Source organism: Sciurus carolinensis, chromosome 13, assembly GCF_902686445.1.
Source record: "Sciurus carolinensis chromosome 13, mSciCar1.2, whole genome shotgun sequence".
Lineage (NCBI taxonomy): Eukaryota > Metazoa > Chordata > Mammalia > Rodentia > Sciuridae > Sciurus > Sciurus carolinensis.
The window spans coordinates 21,516,421-21,540,296 of NC_062225.1; the positions used below are offsets into that span (position 1 = coordinate 21,516,421).

General features: G+C 38.0%; 1 protein-coding gene across 21 annotated transcripts in view; it reads right to left on the reverse strand.

Moving 5' to 3' along the window:
* Aak1 (AP2 associated kinase 1) overlaps positions 1-23,876 on the reverse strand; it is a 188,358-nt gene that overhangs the window by 10,429 nt on the left and 154,053 nt on the right. For 9 of the 21 annotated variants that reach the window (XM_047523360.1, XM_047523359.1, XM_047523358.1 and 6 more), the window contains 5 exons: positions 22,659-22,754; positions 10,537-10,638; positions 9,588-9,689; positions 8,133-8,243; positions 6,230-6,340 (listed from right to left, as the gene is read on the reverse strand). The exons of 3 other annotated variants lie outside the window; for them this stretch is intronic. In XM_047523360.1, the coding sequence (XP_047379316.1) occupies positions 6,230-6,340; positions 8,133-8,243; positions 9,588-9,689; positions 10,537-10,638; positions 22,659-22,754 (522 nt within the window). Of the gene's footprint in view, positions 1-278; positions 5,343-6,229; positions 6,341-8,132; positions 8,244-9,587; positions 9,690-10,536; positions 10,639-22,658; positions 22,755-23,876 lie in introns of those variants that run through there. 9 more of the 21 variants (XM_047523376.1, XM_047523375.1, XM_047523374.1 and 6 more) reach the window with 7 other exon arrangements.

The window sequence follows — 23,876 nt, forward strand, 5'->3', positions numbered from 1 at the left end:
AAAGGAGGGCAGCTGTAAATCTGGACTCTATTTTACAACCCCAGGTCTGGTCATATCACAAGGGCTTGGTTCTAACTTGACCACAGGGGGTTTTATTTTCCACGGTGGCCATGACTCATAAAAATGTCCTCGGTATGTCTCTCACACGTGTCCACCTTTTCTTTTCTGGTACTTATTGTTACTCAACAGTGTGTTTAAATCCATTCTGCGAAAGTGGGTTTACAGCTCAGGAAAACAGCAGCTATTTTAAGTTATTTACATCTCTAAACATCATGCTCTCATTTGAACAGATAAAAGTCTTTATTCCCCTGTAAGTTTACATAAGAAATTTGTTTACAGACTTGTTATTTATACAATACTTGCGAAGCAATGTTCAAATTTCACATTTTTACTGCATAAGATAGCTTCATGTACATCTGTTTGCTTTATCTTCTTGGGGAGGACAGTTAAAGACCTATGGTAAACATACATCTATGTGACAAAGGGTGTGCAATAGAGCAGAGCAGACTATTCACAGGAAAAGAGTAAATTCAGGACACTGCATCAAAATGGGAACCAAGAAAGTGTCTTCCATTATAGCAACTACCATCATTTGGTAACTTTGTTGCATAGGTTAGCATTACTCCCTCATTCTTAGTAAAAGGAAACACAGGAAAAGCGAAATAGGATCTTGGTACAGATTTTTTGAAATGGAGGCCATCTGGGATTCATTCCAATTGAAGAAACCCAAGCACATCCAACTTTAGGAACATTACCAGTGTGGAAAAGAAAAGGTTAATTTTGTATTAGTAAAATTAGTCTCTAAAGAGGAACACAAAACTGATTTACAATATCTGAGTATTCCACCAAAGGTTCCATTCTAAACATCTATGATGGTTTTCTATTCTACCAGGCAGTCTATGGTTTGCTTAATTCAGTATATTTGAGCAGTGCCTTAATTTTTGTCCCTGAACTTAAAGTTGGTTGGTACAGGACCCTGAAAACAGACTGAGAAAGTTAAGGACTCCTGGAGGTCACAGGAAAACCTCATCATGGGAGATTATTTTGGCCTAAGGGGTCTACAGCATTCATTTGTTCAGCCAAATGCAGATCTTTCCACATCTCTGGGCTCTCAGCCCAAAGGTCCTCTCACTCCCGCAGCTGAAGCCAGAATCATTGCTGACCTGAGGGAAGGTTATGTTGATTTGAATCAAAATCACCAACTGTCTATCAGGAGAGTAGGAAATAGGTATTAAAAGCAAAACAAAAATTTTGCATCTTGAGAAAAACAGGTACTTTCTTGGGTTTGTTCTGTTCCAATTATTAGCAACCCAAGTTGTAATTCTAATGAAATAATTCTAACAAAGAAGAGCCAACTCCAATATCAAATGACACTGAACAAAGTGATGGCTTCTTTCAGAGATATTTTAAAAACTCATATCTTTCAATTTTCTAAACCAAACTAAAAATTGGGGTTATAATAGAAGTTCCCTTATTCAGAGTATTAAGGAAATTAAGACTGATCATATTCATTTTCTCTTTCCAGGAATTTTCTGTGGATTCTTCTTTTTACTCCCTTCAGAAGTAACCACTCTTCATTTTACTGGGGTGATTTTGCTTTTTGGAAATAGCTAAATGTTACTTAGAAGCAGCAGCAGTGGAAAAAATAAATAGAATATACTTTCAGATGCTGCAAGTGTATAATCTGATAATACAAATGATTTGCTTATATCTTATTACCTTCCTTTATGTTATATCTAAGGAGAGGAGTTTTTAAAAGAACTTGAATGATGGCAACATTATTAGGATAAGTATTAACTTCCCAAGTGAACTCAGACACCTTTGAAGGAAACATCATTCAATTAGATGTCAAATGTGTCTACTAAAGAAATCATTAACTGTAATGATTATAATCATATTTAAAGCTTTATCTCCATTAAACTTTATCTCCATTAAAACTTTATCTCTCCTCTGAGGACTGTGTTTTTATAAACACTGGGAATTGGATTTGGTGATCTCATTATTTGAAAGCTGTAAAGGGAAAAAAACCAATCTTTGAGTTTTCTGGGGTAGTTATTACTCTTACACAGCTGGAATAAAAGCAAATGCATATAAACACATGCATGTAGTATTTGCACATATTTTAATGGCAGATCCCTGATCACACATTTTAAAAGAATAGAAATCCTTCGATACTGTTTTATTGGAATAGGTAGGGGTTTGCATGTGGGTGCATGTGCAAGTGTGTAATATTAAAAAAGAAAAATCTATATCCAAAACTCTGTGATATTTTAGGCTTCTATTCAGATAACAAAGAAAGAGTAAACAGGTTAAAAAAAGCCCATTATAATTCTCTAACATATAAATGCTACTATAATAATACCGGGAATACAGACAATAACTGAAGAACATCAAGATTATATAAATCCTTCACAGTCCTTCAAAGCCTAACCATACATACTTAGGACCCTATGCTTCTAAAATCTTAGAGATCATCTATCCAGACACACCATCGTTGTATAAGTAAGTGACAGCAGCTCTGAGAGGTGAAGAACCTGCCGAAAATTACTCAGCCAATGCCTGGCAAGGGTTGGAATGAGATCCCAAGTGGCCTGGCCTGCCCAGGCTTCTTCTCTCCACCCCCTTTCCTTAATCCGGCTCAGGCCCCTGTAAAATGAAGTGAACGGACTAGCAGACGGTCTCTAAGGTTCTTCTTATAGCTCAGTCTATTGTTCCAGAAGTCTACCAATTACTAGAACATTATACTCATCTCGAATAAACATTTTTAGCTGAGATGATGCTATAAACTAAGGAAGTCCCTGTTTATCAAATTATTCACGTGCATTCCTCAAAAGAAAAGCTGTTCTCCCCTTTGAGGCTGTACTCTTAAAGAAAAAGCCCAAGGTAGTTTCTTGTCATTATCTTCTTCAGGCATCTACCATCATCTCTGGCTTCTGGTCTGTTCATTTTCATTAACTGTCTCCATTAAGCTTTATTGAGCCAAATGGCTAGTTAATATTTCTCAATGTAATTATGGGTAATGCACAAAAGGAACAACTTAGAGACACCTAATTTCTAAACTGTATTCTTCATGGTTTCAAGTAAATTAAGAAACTAGATATTTCATTATATTTCTAAAACATATATATGAAAAAATCAAATATGAAAACATAGAACTAAAACATTATCCTTATTTAAAAATAAACATTTCCTTCATTAGTTTATACATTCTTTCTATGTCCAGGAAAGAGGATACAATTCTGATCTGCAGCAAGTTTCCTGTCCATAAAGGAATAAACTATGTTCTATTTCCTCTGCTACCCAATCAGAGAGTTCTTCATGGCCTTTTTTTTTTTTCCCCTGTCCTCAGCAGGAAGCTGTGCCTCTCTCAACTTTGGAAATGATCTGTTCTCCTAGCAGAAGCCTTTATTTAGCTCATCTAGATTCAGCTGGCATGGAAGTATCTGAAGTCAGAGGAAGAAGGAAAGGTTCGGATCTGTCCTCTGAAGCCTTTCCAGGCTGCTCTTCCACTGCTGGAGTCAAAGCTGGCCCTCCAGCGTGCAGTGTCTGCAGGCTCTTGTTGCTGTTAAACTCCCCCAGCCCTCCCCCACCCTTAAAGTGCAAATGTGAGGAAGAAGAAACAAAAGTACTAGCTACAGAACAAGCAAATGGACTTGGAACTTTATTTGTACAAATCTGATCAACTAAGTTTGTCCCTTTTGATCGTGGACAATGGCACTCAAGAAAGAGAACAAAGGAGTTCTCTGTGCCCCTTCTTTTCAAAAGGGTGATTTTATAAAAGTGCTTTCCATGTAAGGAAATAAAATACACTTTAGTGAGTAAGTACATATACAGAGGGTGACCATGAGGCATGTTGTCATGTTAGTGCAGGGGCCTTTATTTATTTTATTAACAATAGTCTAAGGTTAGTGAAGAATTATGCTTTGTTTGGTTTTTAAATCTAGGAAGCCAAGGAAAACCACCTGAACATATTCCATTGGCTGCAGCCTTCAATTTAAACATTGGAGAGAAATGTAAGTAGCCAAACTGTGCCCAGCTTGTCAGCACACTTATTTCTGATTATCTGAAAATAAACAACATGCTTATACTATAGAGACAGGACCTGCTGGAAGCTTATAGCAAGACACACAATCTACTCAAAATAATTCCATATGTTACACTGTAGAATTGCTGTGTGGTTATACAAGGGAAAGAGATCAAAACCCTGTACAGACACCTGATATCGGACTTGAAACGCCAAGTGGAAACAGAACTATTCAGTGTCTTCATTTATACACAATTTACAATATTTGATTCAAAATAAAAATCACAAGAAAAATACATCTGTTTCTGCTACAATTCCTTCCCCTCCCCTATCCACCCCCTAGTGAAAAGTCTTCTAATAAAAGGTATCATATTACCACCACTGTCTTGTTTTGGTCTAATTCTGAGGTTCTGGCTTGGGCCAAGGTAACATGAAAAGGAATGGCAATACTTGGGATTTATATGACGTACACATTTTATCCAAGGATCTCAAGTACTTGCAGTCACGTCTCCAGATCTGAGAAATCACGACTCAGTGGAAGCCAGAAAGCTGGACGAATGCTGGGCGGGTTGCATGGGGTGTAAAATCCCTTGGCTACGTCTATGATTAAACAAGGTCAAAGTTGGTAGGCCAGAGCTGGGTTCAATTTCTCTTCTCAAATATATGCTATCAGTGAGTTTTACCCTCTCTTAAACCACACACCCATCTCCAGGCTACTGCCTAGAGTTAAAACCAGCTGAAGAAGCCGGGTCCTCATGATAATGCATCAGGATAAAAAGCAAAAACAGGAAAACACATTCATCAGCATCTGGCCAAGGAGACTGGGGCTGGGAGGATTGATTTGGGAGGCCATTCCTAGCAAGAATGAGACAAAGGTGTCAGTTCACTATGTTCAGTTACAGTTAAGCTTTTAGTGGAGTCAATTCCAGCAGAGGTGAAGCTCATGGCATCTAGCGCTTGATTTAAGATAATGCTATTGAAGAAGGTTAATGAGAAAACACAGCAAACTAACAGGGAGGAACTGGCCAAGGAATATATCTGGAGGGCCAAAGTAATTTTCTTTCCTTATCATTTCTATAGGAGAAGGTAAGGGGTAGAAGAAAAGGGCTGGAGGGCCCTTTATTTGCAGATTTTTTTAAAAAATCATTTTTCTCATAACTCCGTAATGAAAATGTGTATTACGGTATGAAGGTTACAGAACTGCATCTGCTACTGGGTCACCGCTACAGGTCTATGAGCTGATCCACCAGCAGCAAAGACCTGGCTAGGTTGGGAAGACTGGACTCAGAGCTCCCACTGCTGTTTCTAGAGTGCCCACCTGGAAGTGGAGAGATAGGAATTCAGTACAAAACACAGAGGGTTAAGGTTCAGATGTGCAGAGAAAGCAAAGGAGAAAAAGAACAACACAGAAACCTAGAGAGGCAACATTTTACATTTTGCAAACTCTTATTATGTTGATTTTTAACATAAAAATTAGCTATCCACCACCTCCCACCAAAATTTTAGGCACTCTGTGCACACCATAGCATAGGCGGACACCCTGTAAAGATGACGCTCTTCTCAAAACAGTACATTGCCTGAGAATTTCTGGCTTTGCACTAGCTTCCTGTTAACATCAAGCCATCTCCTTGATAAAGTAAAAATCAGTTTTTGATTTGGGGAGAAATTAGTTATTCAGACATTGTAATAAGAACATGCTTTTAAAAAATAAATAAATGGAGCTATGGCAATTCAGTGTTTTATGGCATGTTCAAGTGATTTCACTCCATCAAAGAGGAAAAAGCATGCTCTAAGGATGTCCAAAAGATGTGGCTAATATAAAAGCATGACTGTAAATCTCTTTGGGAAGAATATTTATTACAGATTGTTCTAATCATGATAAAAAGGTTAAGAACTTTTGATATATACCTTCAAATTTCCACTGACTGAAGATCACTTTATTTTTGGCTTGATACTTTGTAAAACCTAGTTGTTAGTCAAACTACTGAATATTTCTATATAAACACCATGGTCAAGCTTTTTAGAAACCACCATCAGTATCTCCATCTCTATCTACCTCTACTGGTCCAGCCTACAATGATTGTCATTGCCCCCAACATCCTGCATTAAATGTTGACTCTTTCTCCCCACTTGCAGATTAGGTACATTATTATTTTCATGAGAGCAGATGTCAAGCTCTTCCTTATTCCCCAACCTCTTTCTTACCTTGTGGGTTTTTGGTTATCAATACAGGAATAGGGTCAAACTCATCTTCTGCCACCTTTTCCGAGCCCTCAGGGACATCAAAACCTGAGATGAGATTACTATCTTCTGCAGCTTAATACAGAAGGCAAGCACACAAGTAGAAACAACAGAGGCAGAGATTAGCAAATGAGAGAATGGAAAAGAGGCACAAAGTTCCCAACTACGCATATAATCACTGGAGTTCTTAAAGGTGAAAGTACTTATTTTTCTGAGTTGAAATAAAAGTAGAAAAACTAGAAAATGTAGAGATATGGAAAAATGCTTTAGAATTGGCCATGTTAAGACTTTCATAAATGATTAGGGAGAAGGGTTATTGGAAGAATTTTCTCTATTATTTATAGGATCATTAACTGTAATTATTGTGAAGTATCTCTTCAATGTCACTAATTCAGAAAGGCACAGGAATGAGTCAGTTATTTTCTTTATTGAGAGAAAAGAGGCCTGGTTAACATGTTTAAAAAACTCAAAACTAGGGATGTTGGGGAGAGAGAACTAGTAGTTCTTCAAGTAGTAATGACTGAAGGGGCTAAGGGTACAGCTCAGTGGAACAGCACATGCTTAAAATGTGCGAGGCCCTAGGTTCAATCCCCAGCCCCAAGAGACCCAAAACCAACAGCAAGAGACAAGTAATCACTATACACAAGGCAAGTAGAAATACTTAGAGAAGGACTCATTGTTCTGTGAATGGGAAAAGACTTTCAAACGACTTAGATGCCTCAGGGAACAGTAGGGCATAAAATCTCCTGTACTGAGACCTTCAGCAGAAGTTTGGTAAAATGTTTTCTTCAGCTGGAATATAGCTCAGTTGGTAGAGTACTTGTCTCCCATGTACAAGGCCCTGGGTTCAATCCCTAGCACCAAAAATTAAAAAAAAAAAAAAAAAAAATTGTTTCTTAAACCTAAGTAAAGTAGCAATACCAAAAAATGCTAGCTGAGCACCTATTTTGCAAGTGATGCTTCTCTGTAATCAGATACTGCTGTGGGCACACTCTTGCCACATGACTGTTTAACATTTGCTATAAACACAATAATTTTAATGCTATCAGAGGTAAAAATAAAAGCTCAGCTTTACCACTGTAAACCATGAGCTAATTACTTTTACTCCTCTCTGGGAGGCTTCCTTCTTGAATTTCCCTCCTCTAGCTTAAGCTGTTCCTTTCCTAAGCGTTTTCTCCTTCAAGAAAATCACTTTCACTACCCAAGCACAGAGATAAGTTTAGTAAATGCCTATTCAGAGGAAGCCAGACATTGTACCTATCACTGTCACAAACTTCTAGCTGAAGAGCACTCAAGTCAAGCTACCTCTGCCCAGCAGAATTTCAAACCAATATCAATCCAAAACTAAGAAGTGAAAATGCCAGACAAGGAAGAGAAATCAAGTAATCAATCATGATTTTAAAATGGACAAAATTTGGAACTTTTCACAAGTTCAATCTTTGAGGACTGACTTTTGAGGAACACCTGTTTCTTTACTGTAGTCATAATTGTTCAAAACCCTGAATCAGGTTTGGTGAACAACTCTACTTTCCGAAGCCAACAAATATCACATTAACAACTACAGTGAGTGGACGGCTGGCTCAGGCCCTCTCCTTGGCTGACTGTTAAGGTATACAGTGCTCAAAGGCAACATAAAATGTCACCTGCACCCAGTTCTTGCCAGAAAGTAACACCCTCGCCAATCTGTTGTCTAAGGCTTATTAAATGATTCTGAGAAGTATCATAATAGTGACTAAGAGTATAAACTCAAGTTTTCCATGTAAGGAGGTTTAAACACTTTATAGCAAAGACTTTTGAAAAGGGAAACTCTCAGGAGCTGTTCAGCTCTTCTCCAGGGATACATGTGGGCCTAAGAAGAAGAATTTACCTTTATGGGCTGGAGCAGAGATTGCTATGGGGGCAAACTCTTCCAGAAGGTCAGCAGTAGGGTTAGAAAGCAGAGAGCAGTCAAGCAGGGAATCTTCCCCAGTGAGAGAATCTGAGTCCAGTTAACAGCATTCCAGGTCAGTGACAGCATTAAATGGCACATACAATAATATCATGAGATTAGATTTTAGCCTTTAAGTTGTTGTATTTACAAGTAATACATTCAAGTCAAGGTGGGAGAAAGAAAACTAAGAGAAACATGTTAAGTCATCTGGATTTCTATCCATATCGACATGTATTTCTAGATTCCTCTTAACATTAACTTGTAAGTATAGAAGACTTTGTAGCTCAGAGGTTACTGGTTAAACAAGTCTCTAATTTGGATGCCAGTACAATTTTAACAACTCAGTTCTTAGGAAATACCATTTGGGAAAAGGATTTTGCAATTAGTTTTGCTTAAATTTTCCCTAACAATCACAGGAAGAGACTTACCACATAGTGAGGTACTGAAATTGACTAGGAGGGTTGATCTAGCTTTTTATTAGTAGAATGTGATGAGATTAAACAAACCTTCTAGAACTCTATCAGACTACCATTCTAAATGTGTCTTGTTAGTGTTTTCTAAATTTAAATTACTCCTCTGAACACGTAATTGCTTTTGGTTAAAGAATGGAAGGAAGAGAAAATTCAGAGTTTAAGCATCTGAACAGTGATTGTTTTCTGGGAGAGTTTTCTAGGAGAAAATATCTAAGTGAGGAAAAGGAACTACTTTATCTTCTGGGGTAAATTTTTTCACCTGGATGAGTTTATTCTCACATTTCCTAGATCTCTAACTGCTGATTTTCTGAGTCAGATAATCAGACACTTTTATCAAGGTAATTATGGACTCAGTAAAAATGAATGCTATCAAATCTGTTTTTATGAGTAGCTAAGAAATTCTAAGACTGACTTGAAATTAAGGTGAAAGCAATGTTGAATCCAAGGAAGATTCAGGTTTTGCCTACAGTTTAACAGCAAACCACCCCTAGATGATTAAAGCACTCTTCTGGGGAAAAAATGTCAACCCACAGGAGAGGTGCTCTGCAGATACCCTCTGATGTTCTCAGGTGGGAAAGACTGCTGGGCAGCCTGGAGGAGGCAGACAGCATGACTGCTCTGCAGAGTTTTACAGTTAAGGAGGTGGAGGAATCTACCACCAGTAAAAAGAATCTTGAATCAAGAAATTCTGTAACCAGGGCAAGTCTAGGGGACCTCTCTGAAAAGAATATGACTCCAAAAAAGTACTCAGTTCTTCAGCAAGGAAAAATATACCCAACATCTAGACACTAGGGTTAAAAGAACTGAAATATCCACTCTAGGAGGAAACTACCGGGCTAAAAAATAAGTTGATGATCATCTGCCACAGGTGGAAAACCACATTGAACAGTCCTTGCAGCTACTGAGACCCCTGACTGACCTGTGCGGTTTGAGGTCACAGACTCCGTCTGAGATGGGAGGCGCTGGGCAACTGGGGGTTCCAGTCCTGGTATAAGACTCTCAACGGCAACATCAGCTTTTTCTTTTGTAACAGGGCATTAAGAAAGGAGAGGACAGGGTAAGGAAAGGAATTCAGAAGTTTCTTCAGGAAATTCTGTGAAGGCTTTCTTGTACAGGTTGCTAAAATACCAGCCCCAGACAAGAAGGAAAGCACAAAAAGTGACTTCATTTCTGCTGCTTTGAGTGTCTGGGTTTTACTGAGACTGGAACACAAGTCTCTTTCAAGCACGCGATCTCTTCAATGTCAGAAGAGATTGGCTGAAAGGCATCTTAGTTTCTTCTGGAAATTTTGCTTTTCTTAAATAACAAACTTAAAGTAAATATCCTCTAATCTAATGCAAAAGCTTCAAATCCATTTCCTCTCCATCCCATGGTGTAGGTGGGAGGTATTTTGCACCATGTCGTGTTTCTCAACTGGAGGCCCATTTTTTTTGTAGGGCCATGGCATTTGTGAGTTCTAGGACTTTTTGCTCAGAGGCATTACCATGTCTCTAGTGACTGGCCCTCCTAAAGAACAGAGGCCTTGGACATTTTGTAGGTTTTGCCTGCCTTGCTGTTGGAGCACAAGAAGGCGAGTAAACAAATCGAGTCTTACCGTAGATTCTACTCAGGGAGCTTAACCACTGGACAAACCATTTTCTGGTACATGCATGGGCCTTCTAAAGAAAATGTGCTTGCTATATTCCATCAAGTTCAGTAAAGAAAGGTCCAGTAAGAAACCAATTTTTTCATGAAGATTTTATAACTGAATTTTTCACGTTTCTTTTCATTCATATGAAATTCATTCTAGGATTTGTTAAACCAGGCACTTCATTCAACATACACAAACATATCATGCATGACATTGAAGAAACACATGATGACTTTACCAATTACAGCATCGGAAGTGCTACCAAAAGGATCTGCCATAGGCAAGAGTTCAGGGAGCAGAAGAGACGTGTCAGGAGATTTGAGTCCCTCAATTAGTTTTTCTAGGTTGGGCAGAGAGGTAAAGAAAAAAGCACAAAAGCAGTGAGATATTAAAGCAAGTGACTCATTCACTGTTTTCTTTCTTTTATATTTTTTATTTTGAGTAGGGGTCTTGTTAAATTGCTGAGGCTGGCCTCAAACTTGCAATTTTCCTGCCTCAGCCTCCCAAGTCACTGGGATTACAGATGTGCACCACTGTGCCCAGCATTCACTCACTGTTATTTATGCAAACACATTTTAGGGGGTCAATTTTTAGTACAGATTCACCATAAAAATGAATACTATAAGTATCTTGTTAAAAACAGGCTCTCCAAATTCAAAGTATACAAAAGGTTATTTCCCCAGGAGAAGTGGTAACTTTATAAGATGTACTTTAGGTTTGTTTTTCTGTTTTGAGGCACAACTCACATTTAGTAGATGTCACCAATTTTAAGTGTACAGTTTGGTGAGTTTTGACAAATGTACACATTTATATAATTACCACTGAAATAATGATATGGAACATTTCCAATATTTAAAAAAATTCATAATGTTTCCTCATAGTAAATATCTTTCGTGATCTCACCCTAGACCATGGCAACAATGAATCTGTCCCTACAGTTTTGCCTTCTCAAGAATTTCCTTTTTTTTCCCTTTTTCTTCTTTTCAGTACTGGAAATTGAACGCGCTAGGCAATAATTCTACTACTGAGCAACATCCCCCACCCACTTTTGAGACAGGGTCTTACTAAATTGCTGAGGCTAGCCTCAAACTTACGACCCTTTTGCCTCAGCTTCCAAGTCACTGGGAATACAGATGTGTATCACCAGGCCCAGAATAGGATTTCTACTTTAAATGGAGTCATACAGTGTGTAATCTTTTGTGTCTGATTTCCTTCATTTAGCAAAATGATTTTGAGAGTCACCATGTTGTTGCCTGTATCAGTAGTTTGTTCTGTTTTACTGAGGAGTAGTGTTTTACTATATGGCTGGACCACATTTTATTGATCAATTTACCACTTACTAGACTTTTGATTGTTTCCAGTTTTCAGCTATGAAAAATAAGGCTGCCATAAACATTTGCATACAAAACTTTGTGTATTTTTTTCCTTTCCTGGGTCTAGTTTTCAATCTGTTTTTTAAAACTTGCAATTAGAAACAGTTTATAATCAATTCAATCTTGCCTAAGGTAACTTAAACAATCATTTACTGTCTGCCAACTGTATATCTGTAACATGCTTCTTAATTATTCTATGGTTAAATCTCACACAGTTGACTTAGGCCCGCAGACAGATTACTGTTGATGTCTGCTGGCTAAGAAATCAAAAGACATTAGAAGCCACCAGATCTAAAACCAAACAAACAAGAAGCTACCAGATTTGTCACACCTGGTAATTTAATGTAGGACACTGTATATACATTACAATTCCTCCCAAAATAATTCCTTTAGCCCTGATCCATCAACAATCTGCTGCTTACCTTTAACCAACTAAAGGTTGAACATTAACTTGAAACAAAATAATGAATCACAGAATCTCACAGGAAGAAGGGAATTAAGAGCTTATGCCTCTGTTGCAAGGAGACTGAAGTCACAAATTCTATCACTTGCCAGTTAAACCAAAATTCAAGTGTTTGTTTGAAAAAAACAAGTGACTTAAAGTTCAAGTATGTGCATATAACATTTTAATGAATTTGTAGTCTTCTAGGCTGTTGGGAACTGAGCTAAGTGATAAATATTTTAAGAGTTCCATAATTTAGGTGCTCCACAACTACATAGATCAATGAAAGAATAGATTCTAGAGTCTTAGCAAGATAAGTTGCTTTGATACAATTAACACACTGAAGCAAAAAAGAGATTTTTATTTATGTGAAGCTAATTTATCATCCTTGGAGCACATGGAATATAAATGTCTTTGAATTACATGACAATATCCTACACATTTCTCATTTATACCTGATTTATACTGAAGAAAAGAATGAAGAAAAAAGGGAACGTCTCAAAAGTGAGGGGACTGAAATACTGGGAGGGTCTATTCAAGTATATGGTATAACTATATCAGCATTAATTTTGAACTCCACATGAATTTTTAAAATTGAAGTAAAAATAAAGTTGGTTACTTTTACTTACTGGTAAAATAAGATGGTTTTCCTAAAAGTCTAACTCTTCATTATTCTGATCACTAGTTTGCATCTTACTTTTCTGCAAAAAATGTCATTTAAAAAAATGTATTTTGCTTCCTTCACTTGGCACTCAAGTATTTGAAATCCTGTGAGGTCATGGATAAAAAAGTAAAGGTCAAAATTACTTGGTACAAACCTTGGGCAAGAATTCTTTCAGAGTTTGAATTCTAGTCTCGCTGGAGAAGGAGGACTGGAGCAGTTCCTTAAGCTTCACCCTGTCTCCTCGTCTATAAAACAGAGAGCCCACATCTTTCTGTGTTGCTCAAGTACCATCTCCTCTATGCTTCCTCTCTCCTCCCTGCCACATTCGCAACTGCCTGGAGCAGTCTGCACTCACTGCTCTTGCAGCCCTTACACTGTGACTGAAGGCAGGGAAGGTCTAATTAAGACTCAGTTTATACTCCCTGCCACATCTGTGCCTTTGCAATCGTTGGAGAGGTGGGGAGAGTAAAAGATCAGCTGGAAAAAGTCAGGTACTTTGACAAGAAGCTAATTCTTTTACTAGCCATTACCAAAAAGCATGAGAGAAGGTAAAAAGGTACGTGTGTATATGTATGTGTATGCACGTGTATGTTGTGTGATGAGACAGATTAGGGGTATCAAAGACTCAGAATGTGTAACTTGCCCTAAGTCACAGGCAAGAACTAAGGAGTCCAGAGAGACCTTCAAAGATCCCCCCTCATGTTGCTTGGAGGGTTTGGCTATCCGCATCAGCATAGGATGATGGGTCTCCACATCCAGCCACAATGGTATAGTTATCAGGTTAGTGTTGGAATAGCCTTCTCATTTATGGATTAAGAAATTAACTCTAAAAAGGAAATAACTTAGCCAAGATCTTATATCAAGAAAGAAAGAGATACAAAGTCTGGGATATTCTACTCTATTAAGAGATTCATTATTTTGGTTTAACTAAGGGACTTTGATTCCTTTAAAATGTAAAGACTCTTACATGAGGTCACAGTTAAAGCTATTACTGGTCATTTGTGTTCTGTGTATATGAAAGACCTGAAACAGATGTGATGGGAGGCCCAAGAAAGGCTATAGGATGCTGACAGCCTATCAGTCATGGAGCCTGATGGCCTCCCATCTGCATCAACAGCTAGCCCTTAAATCCTTATATTATGAACTGTCCTTTCTCTTACATTCAAGGCCAAGTATCAAAATGGGGTATGGGGAAGAACAGCAAGGAGAAGAGAGTAGTGAACTTAGGAAACGGGGAAGAACAGCAAGGAGAAGAGAGTAGTGAACTTAGGAAACTGCTAGAAGTGTTCAAGATCCAAAACCTCAATCAAGTCCCATGTCAGCATCATGACTTATTATTATCTAATAAACAAAAACCTTCTTAAATTTTGTATGAACCATGGGAAATGGCTTCTCTGGATACAAAAGCAAAAGTCATCTTCTGGGGTAATTCATACCAGAAATGCATAGAAATTCAGATTCCTATTCTCAATCATTCAAGGTGACAGACCAATGAAGTGGAAATTATTCATAAACTGCATTTTAGAAATGATTTAATTCTCATAAGGAATGTTTTACAAGAATTATTCTGTCTTGGGGGCTGGGGCTGTAGCTCAGTGGCAGAGCACTTGCCTAGCATGCATGACGCACTGGGTTTGATACTTAGCACTGTATAAAAATAAACAAATAAAAAAAGGCATTCGGTCCATCTATAACTACAAAAATATTAAGGAAAAAAAAAGAATTGTTCTATCTTTGTGTTAGAATGATAAGCCTGTGGCCCCAACAAATTCCAGTATATGGGAAAGCAGCAGACAATTCTGAATGGAGAAAAATGGTACAGTTTTGGTCAGTTTCTCGTCTGACTTTGATATTTTAGAACCAGCTCCAGACTCCAAATCTGTGTGTGTGTGTGTGTGTGTGTGTTTATGGGGAGAATGGAGGTATGCTTGTAGAGGTGAGAGGATACCATGAATTTGGGGATGGTTTTATTTTAATTATTTTATTTTTTTATTGTGATACTGTACATTTTGGGAACTTAAGTTGAGGTCTACAAAATTCTGAGAAATAAATAAGTAACATGAAACTTAAGTTACCTAATTATTCTAAGCTTCAGGTTCTCACCTATAAACATAGAGGATAAGAACTAATTTAAGGTCTTGTTAGGATTAAATAGTTGTATTTATCAGAATTAATCTGCACATATGTATGTAAATAAAGTGCCATATAAAAGGGTACTAACTTCTCTTTAAGTGGGATAAGGGGGTCACCACAGATGTCTGAGTACAGCAGGGGACATGAGTAACATGAGTAACACTGCAGATCTTCCTCAAATGCCTGGTATGAGGACAGAACATGCAGAACTTCTATTCAGTGAGATATGGGGAGGAGGCAGCCTGGGCTGACAGAGAGGAAGAGGCAGGAGACCTGGGTTCTGCTGTAGGTTTGTGCGGCACTTTGGGCAAGTCTCTTACTCTCTCTGAATCTCCTTATTGAAGATAAATTTGAGAACTCTACCTACCACTAAAAGCCAATCACGTATGAAGGGAAAAATGGGAACAGGAACTAGTTGCTCAAGAGATGAACTCTCAAGATGAAAATGGAGATCTGGACTGGTGAGGACTCTAGGAAGGGTGCTCAGAGGATGACACAAGCAGGAGGCCCGCAAAAGTCTGAGAATTATTTTGGTGGGAAGACACAAGCAGGAGGTAAGGTGGCTGGCCCCAGGGAAAACGCAGAGCTGACTCAACATGTTTAACATGCGTACTGCCCAGAAGGCCCAGTCAGGAGGAGAACAGGGAAGGCAGGGAAAGATCTAAGCTCATGCCTCATCAGAAAAAAGAACAAATTTCTATGTTCTTCCTTATTATAAAAGTAGTATATATTAATTGTAGAAAATTTGGGGAAAACAGATAAGCCAAAGTATAAATGTAAATGTGCCTATAATTACAACTTTCAGAGATATCAACTATTAACTTAATGAACATCCCTCCAGTCTTTTCCTATGAATTTATTTATTCAACAAATATTTAAGCATACCCATGTTTCTTACACTAATTAAAAAAATTTTTTTGTAGTTGTATGGACAGCATGCCTTTATTTTATTTGTTTATTTTTATGAGGTGCTAATGATCAAACCCAGTGCTTCACACATGCTAGGTAAGTGCTCTGCCATTGAGCTACAGCCCCAATCCTCTTAGACTAATTTTTGAGAAACAGAATTGCTAAAAGAGAAAATAAAACCCTGAAGACTTTCATTATAAACTGCCAAACAATCCTCACAAGAAGTTGTATGAGCTGATGTTCCTACTAGCAGGACCTGAGGTGTCCACTTTCCTACATCTTTATCAGGTATGAGGTTGTGTTTTCCCATCTTTACCAATATGATAGTGGAAGTCACATCCCCTTACTGTTTAGAGTTGGTACTTGGATTCCTCATGATGATAAACTTTAAAAAAATGTACTGGCAATTTACATTTCTTCTTTAATGAACAGTCTGCTCACAAACTGTAGTGATTCCTTGTTACATTCCTATTAGTATACCTGGTTCTTTCTCAAGTCTCTAGGGATCCCAGATAACAAGTCGGAATAAGAGCTTTGAGAGATGCTCAATGGCTAAAGGCCTAAACCCTTAGAGAAAAATGGACACAGAGGTATACAGGAAGGAAGGATAATGGAAATAAACGTCCTTTCTTTTTGCTGTGCTGGAGATCAAACCTATGGCCTTGTACATGCTAGTAAAGCTCTCTACCACTGAGCTACCTCCCTAGCCACTTTTAAAGGAGTGGATTGGTAGTATTTTCAACTAAGGGAAAGGTGAGAGAAAGTGGGTCTTCTCTCCTGAACACCTCCCCATCGCTTCCTAAACATAACTCAAGTGGCAATGGGGAAGGGGGAGAAAAGAGAGGAGGAGGTAGTTGCTAAAGTTGAAGTTTGGCATGAATTCATTTCAGATTCTTCTCTTATCCCTCCCCTCTCAAGACAGTCACAACTATCAACTGCAAGACAAGAAAATAATAAATCTTTCACAAACTAGTCTAAGGTTAGATAATTAAAATAACTTGTGACATGAGTCTGGAATATACTGTGAGTTGTGAACTTTTCTTCTTTTAAAATATAAAAAGGGAGGATTAGATACCTATTTATACAGGAATAATAAGACCCAGGGTTTGCCTATGGACCATTCTGAGTCTAATTAGGAATGAGGAGCAGAACAGGCTAAACTAACAAACGTGAAGAGCTCAATGTGTGCCCATCAAAAATGATAATGTGACTGCTATAGCTCTGGCTCTGGAAATTTATGTCATTCAATATGAGGTATATAAGCCCTGAAGTCTTATGATGAAAAAGACTGTTTTTAAAATTGAGCCACTCTATGTGGTGACCCAATTTATTCATCGCAATTTACCTCAATTTATTCATTGCAAATTATGTACATATATTGAAATGTCACACTGTGCTCCATAGATACACACGATTACTATGTCAATTAAAAATAAAAATATTTTTAAAAATCCAGTTGCTCTATATAGTTCTGTCAGACACTAACATCAGGGACATCTTCAAGTAAGAAGCAAAAATCAAACACCATGCCCTCATTTCAAATAATTTTAGAGAATTAATTCTTTAGAATACAAATTTTCCAGAGTAAAGGCACATTATTATTGAACTTGGACTTTTCAATATTTTCAATATTACAAGATAGCAGTTGGAAACAAGGAAGATAGCTGACAAGCAGCAACGAAAGAAATGCTCATTTTAACCATTAAGAAAACAGCTTCTCTTGCCTAACTTTTCAAGAGATGATGGAGTGCCACAAAACCAAGAGGTTCCTTTTTTTAAGTCTCTAATTCTAGGAAGCAGCACTTCCTAAAGAGATCAGTATTAAAAAGTTATTATACAAATTATTTTCAAACCCTGTGTATTGTTGGTGGGAATGTTTAGTATGGTAGTTCCTCAAAAAAATTAAAAATAGAATTACCATGTGATGCAGCAATTCCATTTCTGGGTATCTATCCTAAAGAACTGAAAGCAGGGTCAGAAAGTGATATTTGTGCACCACGTTCACAGTAGCATTATTCACAACAGTCAAAAGATGGAAGCAACTTGAGGGTCCAAGAGTAAAATGGATAAACAAAATGTGGTATTTATATACAACAGAATATTACTCAGACTTAAAAGGGAAGAAATCCTGACATATGTAACATGGATTAACTCTCATTATGCTAAGAGAAATTAGCCAGTCACCAAAGGACAAATACTATATGATTCTCCTCATATGAGGTACCTAGAGTGATCAAATTCATAAAGACAGGAGAATGGTGGTTTCCAGAGGCTGGGAAGAGGGAGAAATGAAGAGTTATTGTTTAGTGGATGAGGAGCTTCAGTTTTGTAAGATGAATGTACGGTAATGATAGATTCAAAACGATGTACTTAATGCCAAGGAATTATATACTTAAAAATGATTAAAATGATACATTTTATGTAAATTTTAAAATAATTAGGAAATATTTTATTTTTCAAGTAAAAATTAAAAAATAGTTGATTAAAATTATTTTTTGTTCAATTTTCAGAGAAAACTCTTTTCTATCGTACTTTAAAACTTTATACTATCTATGGCTTATCTGATCCCTAATATATGTAGAAGGTAAACAAATGAATAGGCAGCATATAAGCATCAATGAAATAATTTGAGTTTCACTAGCCATACTCTACTTGACAGCTCTGGGAACACATAAATTCTCATGGCTATGATTTTAATACTCCAGGCATTCTAAAAAATTCATTTTATTGCAATTTGAAAATAAAAAGTCTTTAAAACAAACCAACACAATTATGTTTTATCCACAGTGTGACAATCCAAGAAATCTATTTTAATGGCTCTCAGCTGTGTAAAAGGTTATAAGAGCAAGTTTAATTTTAATAAGAGAAAAATTACTTTATAATTAGGACTGCCCTATTGGGATTAAGGACCCAGAACTTTACAGTAATTGAAAATGTACATAGTAATTTCAAATACATGATTTCATTTGAACCTCATATGTATTCCATTAAAGGTAGGTTTTAATATCAACAATCTTAAGAATAAGAATTCAGTTTAAGTGATTTGACCAAAATCAGCTAGCTACTAAGAAGTCAGAGTCCAGGTCCAAATCCATTTTTAAATTTCTCTAAACCTTAAATTGATCTTTCTAGTTGAAGACTTATTGATCTGTGAATTGTCCCAAGAATGAAGAAATGCCCATGGCTTGGGGAACAAGGGCAGCAGAAAGGCAGGTAGAGCCTGCACGGTGAGGACAGCACCAAGGCCTCATAGCCTCACTTCCTCAACCACAAAGTATGTTGCTTGACACGTCTACTACCTACCACTCGGGAGTATCTGTGAAAATCAAAGAAAATTAAATAAAAAAAAATTTTAAAAGCACGGGAGTATCTGTGAAAATCAAAGAAAATTAAATAAAAAAAAATTTTAAAAGCAAAGACCCTTGAAAGGCAAGATTTCCAGTACAATGGAAGACAGTTGAGTGTGGAAGATGAGTGTGTTTGCAAAACAAACAAACCAGAAAACACAACTAGTGTTAAAATTGGCTGGAGGTATGACAAACTGATTTCATTTGTTTAATTAAAAAAATTTTTTTGAATGGAAAACAAATTTGCATTCTGCCCAGGTTCCAAAGAGACACTTATCTCTGAATTCAAGATGCTAAAGGAAGATGTGTAAGATTCATAATGAAGGAGCTATGACTGAGTGTGCTAGTGGCTAAATATTAAATTAAATACATAATCAAAGGCACAGTGGTATACTTAGCCCAATTCTGGAGGGCACCAAGGAAGGATGGGGCTGAAGGATCTGCTGAGCCTAGACACTTCCTTCACCAGCCCAGGGTTTGGCAGCTTCCTGACATTGGAGGCTGTCTTCCTTTGTTCACCTTCAAAAAGTGGGTGGGAGGTCTAGATAGGAGTTGGCACAGACACTGATGGAAGGTTATGGACCCAGTAGTCTGGTTGTCTGGGTGATGGGGACAGACATGGAGGATAAAGGGCCACCAAAAGGCTTCCAGCTTCAGGTTCCATTTCATTCATTCATCTGATCTGCAAATACTCAGTGTGTCAACACTGCCAGGCAGGGTTCTTGGTACTGGTGATGCATTGGTGAATAAAACGCACAAGATCCACCCACATGAGGACACCAACGTTCTGATGAGGAAAGACCAACGATAAACAAAGTAAAACCAGACAATGTACTGGTATGTCCTATAAAGAAAAAAGTCAAGAGGCCTGACTGAGAGTTCTCATTGAACCATCAAAGGTCAAATGACACTCAGGAATAGAGCTTCCCAGGCAGAGTACCAGCAAGCAAGCACAAAGGCCCTGAGGTGGGAACAAGGTTATCCTTTTGAAGGAAAAACAAGACCGAGGGGAAGAGTGCTATAAACTGAGATTAGGGGAGAGCCAAGGGCTTTGTAGGTCACAGTATGAAGTCTGGATTTTATACTCAGTGACATAAGAATTCACTGGAGAACAAAGAAGCTACAAGTTTGAAGTTTTCAGTGGATGAGTCTCATCTGACAGACTGGAAAACAAAGAGGACACTTGGAATTTTCTATTAAAATGTTCCATTTTAATAGTTTTTTTTTTTTTTCTTTTTTTGAGACTGGGACTCACTAAATTGCCCACACAGGCCTTGAAATTGCAATATTCCTGCCTCAGCCCCTCAAGTAGCTGGGATTATAGGCCTATGCCACAGTGCCCAGCAATTTTTTTTTTTCTGGTGGTATTGGGATTGAATCCAGGTGCACTCTAGCACTGAGGTATATCCCCAACCCCTTTATTTATTTTAATTTTGAGACAGGGTCTTGCTAAATTGTCAAGGCTGGTCTCCAACTTGTGAGCCTCCTGCCTCAGCCTCTAAAGAGTTGCTGGGATTACAGGCCATTGTGCCCAGTCATGCCCAGCTTTTCATAGATTTTCCACTGAAATCCAAGTGGAGGGCTGGGGTTGTAGCTCAGTGGTAGAGCGCTTGCCTAGCATGTGTGAGGCACTGGGTTCCATCCTCAGCACCACATAAAAACATAAACAAATAAAATAAAGTTAAAAAAATGTTTCTTAAAAAAAAAAATCCAAGTGGAGTCCAAGAGTGTATTAAAGTCACTCTGTATTAAAATGTGTATACCACTAGTACTTTTGCAGGAATCCTCCAGAATGAGAAAAGTAGAGAGGATCAGGAAACAGGAATGAAAACAATAAGGAGGGCAGATTGGCAGTCAGCTGGCTCTGGCATCCTCAGACTCATCTCTACAACCTGGAGGCAATCTCCTGAGTCCTAGGCATGTGCCCCTGGCTCCCCAATACCAACCGGGAGGACACCTGTGACAGCTGCAGATGACAGCTACTTGCCTCAGGGTCCTTTTCTTCTACCCTGGGCAAAGAGACCATCTTTCCAGTTCCTGCAGCCCATGGGCTATCTGGGCAACAGCAAATCAAGAAACTGAAAGTATATCAAAGGGACAAAGCCTCTGTAACACCTTTCCCTTGTCTGGTTCCAGTGCTGGTAAAGCTGGGAGAAGAGAGGCCCAGGGGCCCCACTTGACTCTATGGTTCACATCTTTCTAACCTTCTTTTTTTTTTTTTTGGTGCTGGGGATCGAACCCAGGGCCTTGTGCTTACAAGGCAAGCACTCTACCGACTGAGCTATCTCCCCAGCCCCTCTTTCTAACCTTCTGCACAAAATTGTCCAGGTATTGCCAGACATATGGGAAATGAGCAAGAAAGAAAAGGGCCTACATTTGATTCCTTTCTTCCCTTTTCCTTAACCAACACTGACTGAATCATTCTTTGGCGATTTAGATATTTTTGAGCTATATCCAGGTGCAGCAAGCAATAAAGTCACAAAACTGCCTGATCAAGGCAAGTGTTTGCTTCCCTTGGAAGGGTCAACAAATTGCCTAGACAAACAAGAGCTGTTTTTGTACCAATGCTGCAGTCTGTCTTTGTAAGTATATTCAAGGTTAAGACTGTGAAGTCATAGGAATAGCAAAAAGGAAAAATGAAGCAAAATGACTGCTTGCTTCCGAGGAATTGGATTTATTTATTTTTTCCTAAAGGCAGACTTCTGTTCATCACAACCACCCACCTCAACCCCCCAGGGTCCTTTCCACCAAAAAAAAAAAAAAAAGCAGGTGGGTAGCAGGAAGGGGATCTCACATTGATAAACTCCAAACGGAAAATACTCAATTATTGTTGCAAAAGTGGTTTCAATGAGAACACACTAACCAGTTCTTATTTTTTAGACTGCTTACTTAAAAATCAGTAACATGGAAAATTGAAAAGAATATCTGAATTCCTGCAGTTCAACTTACTTCACTGACAAAGGGTCTGGCCCAGAAGGTTTTCAGGTAGTGATACAGTCGGGAAGGGAACCTAAGTCTCCTGACTCATGTTCTCTATCAACTCTTGTTATGTATTTTTATAATATAAAGTAAAAGCACATTACAGAAAATAGAAACTGGACAAGAAGTCATCCACAATCCCATCATCACACTATAACCACTATTTATATTTTGTTTCTTTATCACATGCTTTACACCACACCACTACCACATCATTATAATCACATTCTTTCTGACACACAGACCCCCCAAATTACCATAAACACCACCAAGGATAAAAAACAGAAGACTGATGGGATCCAGTTTGGTATAACCCAAACTGATTCAACTGTCTTTGTTAATGGCTGCTACCTTCCAAGATAAGTCTGTCTCTCTTGCTAAGACATAATAAAAATATACAATATCACTCTATTAGGGCTTAGAATTCAGACCCCTTCCATGGGGTGTTTAAAACAATTCTGCAGAGGTCCTAGGACAAGAATAAAGCTACTTAGATCAGTTCTATTCACCCACCTGGTGCATCAGGTACCTGAAGAGGAATGAAAGGATCAGAAACGCTTAGAAGTGGGACACCAGAATCCACAGTTTGTCCACCCTTCCTTTTCTCAGCTGGTGTTGGTTGGAGGGAAAAGAGGGTCAGGAGAGAAAAAAAGAAAGCAGAAAATAGCAAGTAAGTCTAGATGAATTAACCACCCATTGACCCAACAGCTCAAAGTATAGAGTAAGTCTAAAAAAAAATATATATTTTTTTCTTTTAATGGTGCTAGGGATTGAACCCAGGGGCAATCTACCCCTTTTATTTTTTATTTTGAGACAAGGTCTTGCTAAATTGCAGAGGCTGGCTTTGACTTGTGATCCTCATGCCTCAGACTTCCTATTAGCTGGGATTATAGGTGTGTACCACAGAGTAAATTCAAATAATCTAGGGTGAACAGCAAAACATCTATTGAGATATACAATATACTTCTTTATGTTTATGCGACGTGGTGACTGCTCAAACCAGGACAAATGCCTGAGCTTCTACTTCTTCCTTGAATACTGTAGCGCCTACAGGGATCTTTCAGAATTCCTATGGTATTACTGTCCATATCATACATTTTGGTATATAGATAATAGCATATGTGTATAATTGCTTCCTATGTAACTATCACCTCCTAGAGGCCCTCTGGGGACTAAATCTTATTGTATCGCCATAATATCTAATAAAGTGCTAGGCAGACACAGGAGAAGAGGCAGAAATAGAGTACCTGCCTAATATAGTTAGATAAGCCCTGACCTCTGGACCATACCTACCATACTACTGGCATTCATTCTATATTCTATATTTGGCAAATAACAGATTTCGAGAAATACATATGCCCTAAAGAATACCAGAGGTTGAAGAGATCTTAGAATTTTCTAGCACAATTCTCTTATTTTCCAGAAAAGAAAATGAAGCCCCCAAATTAGGAGATAAGCCAGAGGTCCACAAGCAGAGCAGAACTCAAAGTTTCTTGGTTTCTACTTTATCATTTTTTAAATTACACTTCTGTATTTGGCTTGTTCATTAGTCATAATTTCATTTTGCTTTTGATAAAGAATTTTTTTTTCTTTTTCTTTTTTGCGGTGCTGGGGATTAACTCAGGGGCCTTGTGCTTGCAAGGTAAGCACTCCACCAACTGAGCTATATCCCCAGTCCACAAGAATGTTTAAAAATGTTTTTTATTTGAAATAATTTCAGAATCAAAGAAG